This window comes from Schistocerca piceifrons, chromosome 3 (genome assembly GCF_021461385.2).
Source record: "Schistocerca piceifrons isolate TAMUIC-IGC-003096 chromosome 3, iqSchPice1.1, whole genome shotgun sequence".
Classification (NCBI taxonomy): Eukaryota; Metazoa; Arthropoda; class Insecta; order Orthoptera; family Acrididae; genus Schistocerca; species Schistocerca piceifrons.
In genome coordinates this window covers 735,896,096-735,908,514 of record NC_060140.1, presented here as the reverse complement: position 1 = coordinate 735,908,514, position 12,419 = coordinate 735,896,096, and the positions used below count along the sequence as shown (strand labels likewise).

Here is a 12,419-nt window from a genome sequence, read left to right as displayed (position 1 = left end):
TTTCTAAGGACTCTCCCAACGAATCTCACCCTGGTACCCGCCTTACCAACAATTAATTTTATAGGATCATTCCACTTCAAATCGTTCCGCACGCATACTCCCAGATATTTTACAGAAGTAACTGCTACCAGTGTTTGTTCCGCTATCATATAATCATACAATAAAGGATCCTTCTTTCTATGTATTTGCAATACATTACATTTGTGTATGTTAAGGGTCAGTTGCCACTCCCTGCACCAAGTGCCTATCCGCTGCAGATCTTCCTGCATTTCGCTACAATTTTCTAATGCTGCAACTTCTCTGTATACTACAGCATCAGCCACGAAAAGCCACATGGAACTTCCGACACTATCTACTAGGTCATTTATATATATTGTGAAAAGCAATGGTCCCATAACACTCCCCTGTGGCATGCCAGAGGTTACTTTGTCTGTAGACGTCTCTCCATGGAGAACAACATGCTGTGTTCTGTTTGCTAAAAACTCTTCAATCCAGCCACACAGCTGGTCTGATATTCTGTAGGCTCTTACTTTGTTTATCAGGCGACAATGCGGAACTGTATCGAACGCCTTCCGGAAGTCAAGAAAAATGGCGTCTACCTGGGAGCCTGTATCTAATATTTTCTGGGTCTCATGAACAAATAAAGCGAGTTGGGTCTCACATGATCGCTGTTTCCGGAATCCATGTTGATTCCTACATAGTAGATTCTGGGTTTCCAAAAACGTCTGGCTTTATGTGTAGAACTGGTTAACATCGCAGCCCCAGGAATTTTATGAGACGGCCATTCACTACCTTGTGTCACAATGGGACAAGTATCTTAACAGCCAGGGTCAATTCTTCTAACACACAGGTACTGGTTTTTGTAATTATGCATCTGGCTCGTTTCTTTTTGGATGCCCTTTATAGATTCACTTGACTTTCTGCGCCCGCCATTCTGCAGTAAGGAGTCACTGGCTCAGTGTAGATATTGAGGTTTTCTTTAACTTTACCCCTGGAGTGAGGGCATCGTCTCCTTGAAGCCGTTCACTGTAAAGCTGCCACAGGTGAACCTTTTAAAAAGTCTGCCCACAACAACATCCTTTTACTTGAAGTTGTGAGATCATGCCACCAGGAATTGTTACCAGGCCTGTGTTGTTATCTATCACATCTTTAAACCCTTGGGTGAGGTGATCCCTGAAGGAATCCAGCACCAGCATTTTCCTTCCGTTATGCAAAGAGCCTGGTATTCTGTTCTAAATGACCTTAAATCAATCTAGTATTAGGTCATTTTTATCCATCCCTTTCCTTGGCATCTAATGATAAGTCCAGCAGGCATCATTTTCCTGCAAAGAGTCACGTGATGGGAACTACCTTCCACCTGTTAGAGCACACAACATTCTTGTTTTCTGGCCTTTTCATTGCCACAATTTTTTACAGGAACATGTTTTAACATCCTACACATTGACAGTAACATTTGATGCCATATTGGAATAACAGGCATTTGATGGACATCGTCCATATGGCCTAGCAAATAGTCATGCTGTGTCTATAGATTGATTATACGGCACTGATACACAAGTAGCTTTCTGTCGGACACTGCAGGAAGTCGCTGAGGTAACATTGTTCTGCATCGTAATGTAAACCCGATGCATCTGCCATTACTCATTTTGATTTCTGTGGTGCATCCAGTTGAGGAGTTTCACTTCAGTTTTAATTTTAATAATAAACAGCCTCAGTTGCACCGTGTACCTAGAACTTACCTAGGTTTCAGTCGGGATAACCCAACCTTCTTCAGAATAACAGTATCTACCGTTTGTCCATAGTGGACATCAACAAGCTAAAACTACAAATCCATAAATTATCATCAGATTTTAAAACTTATCTGGCACTGCCTCGGCCCCACTTCGCGACTGCGATGCAGCAGCCACGAGTACTGCACTGGAACTTACCGTAGCATCATGAGGCCTGCCTAGGCGGACAGAATACCTTGCGCCTGTGCATAAACTGTATGATAGTAACTTGTTGGGACAAGACGTGAACTTGAGTTAAGTTCATGTCTTGTCCCAACAAGTTAAGTTCACGTCTTGTCCCAACAAGTTAAGTTCACGTCTTGTCCCAACAAGTTAAGTTCACGTCTTGTCCCAACAAGTTACTATTATACAGTTTATGCACAGGCGCAAGGTGTTGTGTCCGCCTAGGCAGGCCTCATGATGCTACGGTCAGTTCCAGTACAGCACTCGTGGCTGCCGCATCGCGGTCGCGAAGTGGGGCCGAGGCAGTACCAGATAAGTTTTACAGTCTGATGATAATTTATGGATTCGTGGTTTTAGCTTGATGATGTCCACTATGGACAAATGGTAGATACTGTTGTTCTGAAGAAGGTTGTTCTGAAGAAGGTTGGGTTATCCCGACTGAAACCTAGGTAAACGGTGCAACTGAGGCTGTTCATTATTAAAATTAATATTTATACAGTTGCTGACAGGGCTGTGAAATGTTGAAGATGTTTAAGTTTCAATTCATCTCTAATACCTTCCATTTGTTATTTCTCAAGTAAATGGAAAACCTTCGTTGTGTTTTTCTTGCACATATTGAATAATCTGCTGCTCCATTTTATGAAAACCTTCCCTGCTTCAGTCACCTGGAAGTTTGGTGTGTAGAACTGGCATTCTTTAATTTGTTGTTTTTAATGGCACCACCAACTAAAATTTACAACTGTATCGCCAAATTTTCTTCCTGCTGCACAGTCCCCCACCCCCCCTCCCTCCTCGCACCTCTTAATGACAACTAGGCATTAACATAAAATTAGCGTCATATGACATACTGTCGGTGTGAACCGCCAACTCATTGATCCAAATTTTTAAACAGACCTGTAGCTGTAATTTGCAATTATTATCGGTTGCTTCACCCTTTACAGTTCCTACAGCAGTGACAGTATTAGCAGACTGAAAGACAACAATACATTATCCTCCTGGCTTCCTGCAGCTGAATCGTCATTGTTACACTGTAGCCACCCTCGGAAATCAGTAGTGCTTAGAGCAGTAGTAACTTTAATGCAGTTTTTGAAGCTCATGTTTCATTTGTTCTGCTGTGTTTCAGACATTCTGTGTGAACACATTTTCATTAGCATTAGTTTTTTCCTGTATTAGTTTTTTCCTGTGGGAATGTATACTGTTGTTGACGGTTTGTCCACTTTTAAAGTCGATTCAGTTCCAAATAGCAACAGATTCAGATAAGCTGTCCTTCAGATCTGGTAGATGTTCATAAAAAGCCATGGTATGTGGTATAAATTCCCATGATAGGCAGCACGATGAAATTTGCTTTTCATTCACAAGCCCCCTCTCCACATTTGTCCTAGTGCTTGGCCAAGCTGGTGTTACCCCCACTTAGCTTTTCAAAGTCTTTAAATTAAATTGGCACATGTCCTCAGTCCTCATCTGTAAATGTAAGATTAATTAATATATCTGTTAATCTGTTGCACAATGTTAGAAAGGTTGGCCTTGGCAGCAGTTACCTAATCTGTGAGTGTAAGACAACCTTGTATTTTTCTAATGATGAATTTGGGGGGAAAAACCTTTCTTACAGTTGTGTAAATATGATATATCATTCTCACATCACTTACGTGGTATATTACCAGTTTCAACTTATTGACAAGTCTTTATCAGATGATTTGAATACATTACACAGATATTCATGATTTGGAGAGGCCCAGAGAGGTGGTCACAGTGTTTTGAGTTGAGGCTGATCAGCATACCAACTCTACAGAGGTGTTTATATAATCTTCTTAGCTGATTCCAGCTGTGATAACAATAATCAACAACTTATTGATTATTTGACAAATAAATCAAAGCGTGGTCTTGGTTAGTATCTGCATTAAGAACGCACTGAATAGTAGAGGCATTGAGTCTTCTAGAGCCACACAAACCAGACTGAAAACTTCACTTGCTTTCAGACAAATCATTGTTTGTTTATTTATTTATAATTGAATTTTAAATGGTTTAAATTTATTGATATGTTCAGTGATGGAACTCTTTGCACACTTAATTTAAAGCTAATATTGAAAGCAACTTGAAGTAAGTGAATATTATCTGAAGTCGTACAAAGTCTTCAGACATTTATTGGAAGATCTTCTCTCGTCTTCCACCAACCTGATACTCTCCTTAAAGTGAGTGATTCGTAGTCATAAACACACTGAAAAATTTTATGTGACATAGGTTTTTTTTTATTGTTTGCAGTGAATTTCCTTAAGTGTTTAACCTGTATGAATTTGTCACGTGAAAGAAAAAAGTATTATGAGAAATAAAGTATGTGATTTATTGTTGTTTTAGGGAATGACTTCATTTCTGTAATACAAACTAAACATGTGATAAATACCAACATAAATCTCTTGCTGGTAATTATACTTGTACTTCAGTTAACATGGATGCTGATCAGATTGTTTTGTCATAGATATAGGAATTTAAAAATTCTAGGTGATTTGTGTTATTAAATTAAGGACATGTAACATTTGCTGTCTTTGAAAAATTCTCTTATATTTGACAAACTGCCTATTGGCTTCTGTCTCGGGTTCTTCGGCCGATGTTCATCTAATGATTTTTCTGACGATTCGCCAGCACGAGTGGCTGGCATTGTCAAAGCTTCACCCTCCATTGCCGGTGGTGATCTGGAGCTGAGCTCGCGGGCGCAGACTATACGTACCTGGTGCGCCAACGTCCGAGGGCTTCTCCACGGTCATTTCCGGTGCGGTTCTCCTCTTGCTACCTGCGACAGTCGTTCGCTGCAGTACGGGAAGCCAGGATCCGTTGACCTTAAGGCTTTCCTCTTTCTTGTTCAAACTGTCCGCGTGTTTTTGTATTTCTACAGCTTCTCTGAACAAGCGCGTGTGATAGTGCTTCTCTATAGCCAGGACTTCCGTGTCAGCGAATTTTATTACGTGGTCAGTCTCATTGAGTGCATGCTCTGCCACGGCCGATTTCTCCACCTGCCCCAACCTACAATGTCGCTTATGCTCGTTGATCCTGGTGTTGATGGATCGTCCAGTCACTCCGACATCAACTTTTCCGCATGTGCATGGTATACGGTATATTCCCGACGTTGCAAGTGGGTCTCTTTTCTCCTTCGTCGATCTAAGACACTCTTTGATCTTCCTTGTCGTTTGAAAATCGTCTTTACACCATGTTTGCGCAATATACGGCCGATTCTGTCCGTCACTCTGGGAATGTATGGCAGAAAGGCCGTAACCGACATTTCTTTTTCTGGTTCCTTACTTCGCCGAGTGTTTGGCTCTGTTACACTTCTAATATAATTTTTTGGAGTATCCATTGCTCTTCAGGACAGTTTCCAGGTGTTGCATTTCTCGTTTGAGGTGTTGCGGCTCACATATTCTTCCTGCTCTCGTTACGAGCGTACTAATCATGCCTCTTTTCTGGCTCTGGAGGTGGTTTGACAGTTTGTGCAGGTATCGGTCCGTGTGTGTCAGTTTTCGATACACGCTGTGTCCCAGGTTTTCGCCGTCCCTTGTGACCAGCACATCTAGAAATGGCAGTTTCTTGTCTTTTCTACCTCCATGGTAAATGTTATGTTGGCATGGAGGCTGTTCATGCTGTCCATGCCAACATAACATATACCATGGAAGTAGAAAAGGACAAGAAACTGCCATTTCTAGATGTGCTGGTCACAAGGGACGGCGAAAACCTGGGACACAGCGTGTATCGAAAACCGACACACACGGACCGATACCTGCACAAACTGTCAAACCACCTCCCGAGCCAGAAAAGAGGCATGATTAGTACGCTCGTAACGAGAGTAGGACGAATATGTGAGCCGCAACACCTCAAACGAGAAATGCAACACCTGGAAACTGTCCTGAGGAGCAATGGGTACTCCAAAAATTATATTAGAAGTGTAACAGAGCCAAACACTCGGTGAAGTAAGGAACCAGAAAAAGAAATGTCGGGTACGGCCTTTCTGCCATACATTCCCAGAGTGACGGACAGAATCGGCTGTATATTGTGCAAACATGGCGTAAAGACGATTTTCAAACCGACAAGGAAGATCAAAGAGTGTCTTAGATCGGGGAAGGAGAAAAGAGACCCACTTGCAACGTCGAGAATATACCGTATACCATGCACATGTGGAAAAGTTGATGTCGGAATGACTGTACGATCCATCAACACCAGGATCAACGAGCATAAGCGACATTGTAGGTTGGGGCAGGTGGAGAAATCGGCCGTGGCAGAGCATGCACTCAATGAGACCGACCACGTAATAAAATTCGCCGACACGGAAGTCCTGGCTATAGAGAAGCACTATCACACGCGCTTGTTCAGAGAAGCTGTAGAAATACAAAAACACGCGAACAGTTTGAACAAGAAAGAGGAAAGCCTTAAGGTCAACGGATCCTGGCTTCTCGTACTGCAGCGAACGACCGTCGCAGGTAGCAAGAGGAGAACCGCACCGGAAATGACCGTGGATAAGCCCTCGGACGTTGGCGCGCCAGGTACGTATAGTCTGCGCCCGCGAGCTCAGCTCCAGTTCACCACCGGCAATGGAGGGTGAAGCTTTGACAATGCCAGCCACTCGTGCTGACGAAACGTCAGAAAAATCATTAGATGAACGTCGGCCGAAGAACCCGAGACAGAAGCCGATAGGCAGTTTGTCAACAAGTGGCCACGAAAGCCTTAACAATTTTGTCTCTTATATTTGCTTACAGTGTGATCAAAAAGGATCAGTTCAAGGAGATGAAGAATGATCACCTTGAATTGGAACCTTTTGTAGAATGTACTGATTGTGGACGGAAGCTGCATCAGATATGTGTTCTTCATTTGGACCAGATATGGCCACAAGGGTAAGACATTTAGTATTTGCTTTTCTCTTCCTTGTTCTCAAAAAGAATTTTGCATGCAGTAGGTAGTCACTTTCAAAGTGTGTTAAATTGTTAACAGGATTGTTGTTAAACAATATAAGGGAAACAACAGAGTGCTACTTATTGTAAAGATGACACGTTGATTTGTAGAGAGGCACAATGAAGACACTTGTACATTAGCTTTCAGCCAAAGCCTTCTACAGAAAAAAAACCACAGATTTACAGAAGCAATCACATCTCGTGCACACATGACTGCCATCTCCGGCATCTCAGAACAGATGTAACTGTTATGTAGAGTGGAAGCAGCAGTCTGGAGGGGATGGGAAAGGGGAATGGATAGCAGGTTGGGGGGGAGAGAAGAGCACTGTCCAGCAGAATTTGCAGGGACTAGGGGGAGGTATGACAGGACTGCCAGCTGGTGCAGCATCGGGAGGCTGTGGGGTAGGAAGGGGGGAGGGGAATGGGGAACTGTAAAGGAGAGGAGCAGGGAAAGGGAAAGATGGGTGGGTGCATTGGGAAAGGGCGGCACACACACAGGTTGAGTGGGTGTGAATAGGGAGGAGGTGATAGGACAGAGGGCATGAAAACTATTGGGTGGAAGGTGTGGGTATAGCTGCTTACTATAGGTTGATGACAGGCTAATTTCGGGAGTGGAGAATATGTTGCAAGGATAAGTTCCATCTTCACAGTTCAGAGAAAAGCTGGTGGTGGGGGAAGGGATCTATACGTTTCGGGTAGTTAGGCAGCCATTTAAATCAAGCCTACGTTCAGCTGCATGTTGTGCCACAGGGTGGTGTACTATGCTCGTGGCCACAGTTTGGCAATGGCTTTTCATCCCGATGGACAAATGGTTGGTAGTCACATAAATATAAAAAGCTGTGCAATTATTGCAGCAGATCTGGTATATGATGTGGCTGCTTTCACAGGCAGCCCAGCCTCTGTTGGGGTTAGGATAAACCAGTGATGGCGTTGGAATTGGAACTGCTGGGTGGGTGGATCGCACAGGTCTTGCACCTGGGTCTTCCACAGAGAGATAATCCCTGTGGCATGGGGTTGGAATTGGGAGTAGTATAAGGATGAATAGGATGTTGTGGAGGTTGGGTGGGCCACAGAACACGAATTTAGATGGCCTAGGAAGTATCTTGGATGTCCCTCATTAAGGCATGGTGATAGATAATCAAAGCCCTAATGAAGGATTTAGCTCAGTTGTTCCAGTCTGGGGTGGTATTGGATGACAAAGGGGGCACTCCTTTGTGGCTGGTTCCTTGGTCCTTGGTGTGGTGGGAGGATTGATGGTGTGGGGGGAAATTGCACGGGAGGTCTGTTTGCGGAACAGATCGGGGAGGGGGGGGGGGTAGTAGTGCCTGAGTGTGAAGTCTTTGATAAGACCCTCAACATTCTGGGCAAGGGAGTTCTTGTCACTACAGATATGTCAGCCAAGCTGTATGGGAGTTTTTTGGTTTTTTGTGTGGAAGGGATGACAGCTGTTGAAATACAGATGCAAGTACTGTTGGTGGTTGTGAGATTTAATGTGGCTTCTGAAGAAGGCTTTGGCTGGAAACTGAATGTGTAACAATCTTCTTGTTGTGTCTGTCCGTAACTCATTGTGCCATTTTTATGGTGAGCAGCAATCTACCTGTTTCCTTGTATTGTTGATATTCCAACCTGGAGTTTCCATTGCTCAAATTACTGTTAAAGTTAAAATGGCAAATAAAATGTTTCTATTTCATTTTAGGTTTTGTTGTGACAATTGTTTGAAAAAGAAAGGCCTGAAAAGGAAAGAGAATAAATTCAATGCGAAAAGATTACCAGCTACCAAATTGGGTACATATATTGAGACAAGAGTTAATAACTACCTTAAAAAGAAAGAAGCTGGAGCTGGTGAAGTCTTCATAAGAGTGGTTTCTAGTTCTGACAAAATTGTCGAAGTCAAACCAGGAATGCGCAACAGGTATGTTAGAACTAACAGAATTTCTCATAGTTGAGAACACAGCTTCTTTATTTTGCAACATATTAACTCATTGTCTACATGCATCAGTCACTCCACACATCTGTGTACTCTTCAGTGAATATTGGTTTTGAATTGAAAGATTTCTTTCTTAGATAATACATATGTGCAGTGCAACATTCATAACCTCGTCATTTTCACTTAAATCCAAGAAATTGTTTCATGATGTTGCTTGCATGCGTGTAAGTATTGTTCCAATTCTAAAAATTGGAAATTATAAGCCAACGAACTACATCAACTGTAATACTGCAGAACTAAATGATGGACAGTACCAGCAATTGTCATTGAAGTTTGTAGCATTTATCTATACATTAAAACATGTTAAATTAATTAGTGTGCACTCAGTATTGATTTGTATTATAAAATGTGTGTGCGTACAATGTTGTTTTGCAAGGTGAGCATAAGAATTGATAGATAACTGAATATTCTGTAAATAATTAAGCCTGTGCCTCCCATAATTATACAAAGATAATGTGGACACATGGCGCCAATGAATCTTCAACGGTAATCCACATGTATGTGTTCTCATTTATCATAACCACGTCGTTTCAGAACAAAGATGCATTCTCATAAGTTGGAACAGTTTGGTGGCTCCTTACTACCTGTGGATCACAAATGGATCGCAAACAGTCCAAATCATGTCTCTTGACAGGTTGTGTATGCTGCTGGAAATCTGAAAAAACTGGTTTTTTTTTTTTCATGTGGTATAAGTGCAGGAAAATCCCAAGATTTTTTAGAAGTCCAAGAATTTTTCATTGTTTTAATTTTCAGTTAAATTTTTGTAATTTTGATTGGTAAGAACTGATACTCTAACAAAGAACTTTCCTCAGCTAGCTACTGCACAATAAAACTGCAACAATAAAACATGAATGAGAGAACACCACCAAAATAAAACATCATTTGTGAAGAAATGAGACATTTACAACAACAATAGACGGTGCGCACACACACACACACACACACACACACACACACACCCGCCGACAACAAAATGTGTCGAAGGCTTTAGGATGAAGACTATACAATACTTTGTGACAACAAACTGCTTTCGATTAGTGTGACGTTACAACTGTTCACATTTTGGACAGGTCATGGGAAAATACTGCAAATGGTGATTTGAGAAACGTTATTTTCGAAGTAAATATCCTTGTACGCAAGGTGAATTGTGTTACTTGTGTGAATGTCCGACGAATTTCTTAAATCAACGTAGCACGTGAATCTCTTTCAAAACTTAACACTTTGAGGAGCAGCCACTTTGAAAAATTTTGGGCCCGAAGATCTAACCATTTTATGCCATTATTAAAAATTTTACTGGTGCATTTGTGTTTGATATGTCTTGAAGGGTAACACACTGGAAAAAAGAAATGGCCAAGCTTCGAGGTTAGATTTTCATATTTATTTTAGTCCTCTCATAGATTATAAATTGTGCAATAACAATGGCAGCGAGTATCATTATCCATCTGAAAAAAGTGCAAGGTTTGTTCTTGAGCAGTTTCATATGTAATTGTCTTTTCTGTTTTATTCAGCAAGATAAACCCATGAAATGTTCGGTGTGCAGCAATGAAATTTATAGTCGGCTTGTCAGAAATATTCAGCTGCTGCAATTTAAGCTTTGCCCTTAGGATTCTGCCTAACCAAATAGTCAGAGAAATAACAGCAAAAAAGTTCAATGATCTATATTATATGTTAAAGCTTAGGTTTTTTGGTATAACTATACTGTATGAATATTAATTTAAACCACTCAGTTTCCCCTATTTGTATACTTACTTACATATTTACCTTTCTTTTTCTGGGCAAGAACATACAAATGCTCTTGTTCCAGAACTCTGCAGCTTTAATGGCCTTATCATTGCACAAAAATAGATATTTTGCTGCACAAACAAATTCCATCCATTGACACATCAGCAAATGTTCAGTGGTCTTAGTTTCTCCACATTCACTCTGGTCATCTTTAGAATAACCCCACTTAACCACATTTACTTTTCATTTTGCACCTCCCATACTTAATGTATTCTGTGCTCTCCAAGTAGTTGCTGCCCGTGTGAGATTCCCTCTTTGGGGTCTGGTTTGTATTTGTAGCGTGTCCAACATAAATATAGGCGGCGGACCTCAGCTCAACCTTCTTGCGGTACTGCCGGTTGGATAAAGGTCTTCCTTGACATAAGACATGTTGGAACAGATTTTTGATTATACATTACATACCATGGGTTGATCTGCTGCTTCTTCCTCTCTATTTCACTGCCTACTTTGCTTTCAATATTTGTGTTTTTGGGCTAATCAACAGTTGTGTTGCTGTTGGCTGTCTGCATCACATCCTATGCTCTGAATATCGGGTGTCATCGCCTGGCAAGATAACTTGACATGGTTGGCTAGCAAAAAGTGCATCGCAGTCTCAGTTTCAATGCTTTGGAAGCAGCAGATTTGATTTCTGCCTAGTATTAACTGAGTGAAAGCTGCTAACTCTTGGGAATAAGCTAATATTGCTAACAACAAACGACATTAAAGAAAATACATACTGTGAGGGCAATGTCAAAATTCCCAGACTATTGAATAGGGGTCGACAAGAGGTTTTCGAACTTACACCATACATAGCTCGAACAGCCCGTTTTTGAGCCAAAAATACCCTTTTTGAATCAGAAGAATTACCCCAAAAAATAATACCATATGACATAAGCGTATGAAAATATGCGAAGTATACTACTTTTCGTGTTGAAATGTCACTTATTTCAGATACTGTTCTAATGGTAAATAAAGCGGCATTTAGTTTCTGAACAAGATCCTGAACATGGGCTTTCCACAACAGCTTACTATCTATCCGTACGCCTAGGAACTTGAACTGTTCCGTCTCGCTTATAACATGCCCATTCTGTCTGATTAAAATGTCAGTTCTTGTTGAATTGTGGGTTAGAAACTGTAAAAACTGAGTCTTACTGTGATTTAGCATCAAATTATTTTCCACAAGCCACGAACTTACTTCATGAACTACATTATTTGATAATGTTTCAATATTACACACAAGATCCTTCACTACCAAGGTGGTGTCATCAGCAAACAGAAATATTTTTGAATCACATGTAATACTAGAAGGCATATCATTTACATAAATAAGGAACAGCAGTGGCCCCAGCACCGACCCTTGGGGAACGCCCCATTTAACAGTGCCCCATTGGGACTGAACATCATTACCACTCTCAATATTGCGGAGGATTACCTTCTGCTTTCTGTTCTTAAAGTAGGAGGCGAACCAATTGTAAGCTACTCCCCTTACTCCATAATGTTCCAACTTCTGCAGTAATATTTTGTGGTCAACACAGTCAAAAGCCTTCGCTAAATCAAAGAAAACACCTAACGTTCTCAACCTTTTATTTAATCCGTCCAAAACCTCACAGAGAAAAGAGAATATAGCATTTTCAGTTGTTAAGCCATTTCTAAAACCAAACTGTACATTTGACAGCAAATTATGTGAATTTAAATGCTGCAGTAACCTTGTATATACAAGCCTCTCGATAACTTTAGCAAACACCGATGGCATAGAAATAGGTCTATAATTGTCAACATTATCCCTGTCTC

General features: G+C 41.2%; 1 protein-coding gene across 1 annotated transcript in view; it reads left to right on the top strand.

Moving 5' to 3' along the window:
- The window catches only part of LOC124790060 (CREB-binding protein), a gene marked incomplete in the record, with an annotated part of 157,555 nt that overhangs the window by 111,978 nt on the left and 33,158 nt on the right, over positions 1–12,419 (top strand). The window contains 2 exon segments of the mRNA XM_047257622.1: positions 6,689–6,823; positions 8,577–8,792. Of these exon segments, the coding sequence (XP_047113578.1) occupies positions 6,689–6,823; positions 8,577–8,792 (351 nt within the window).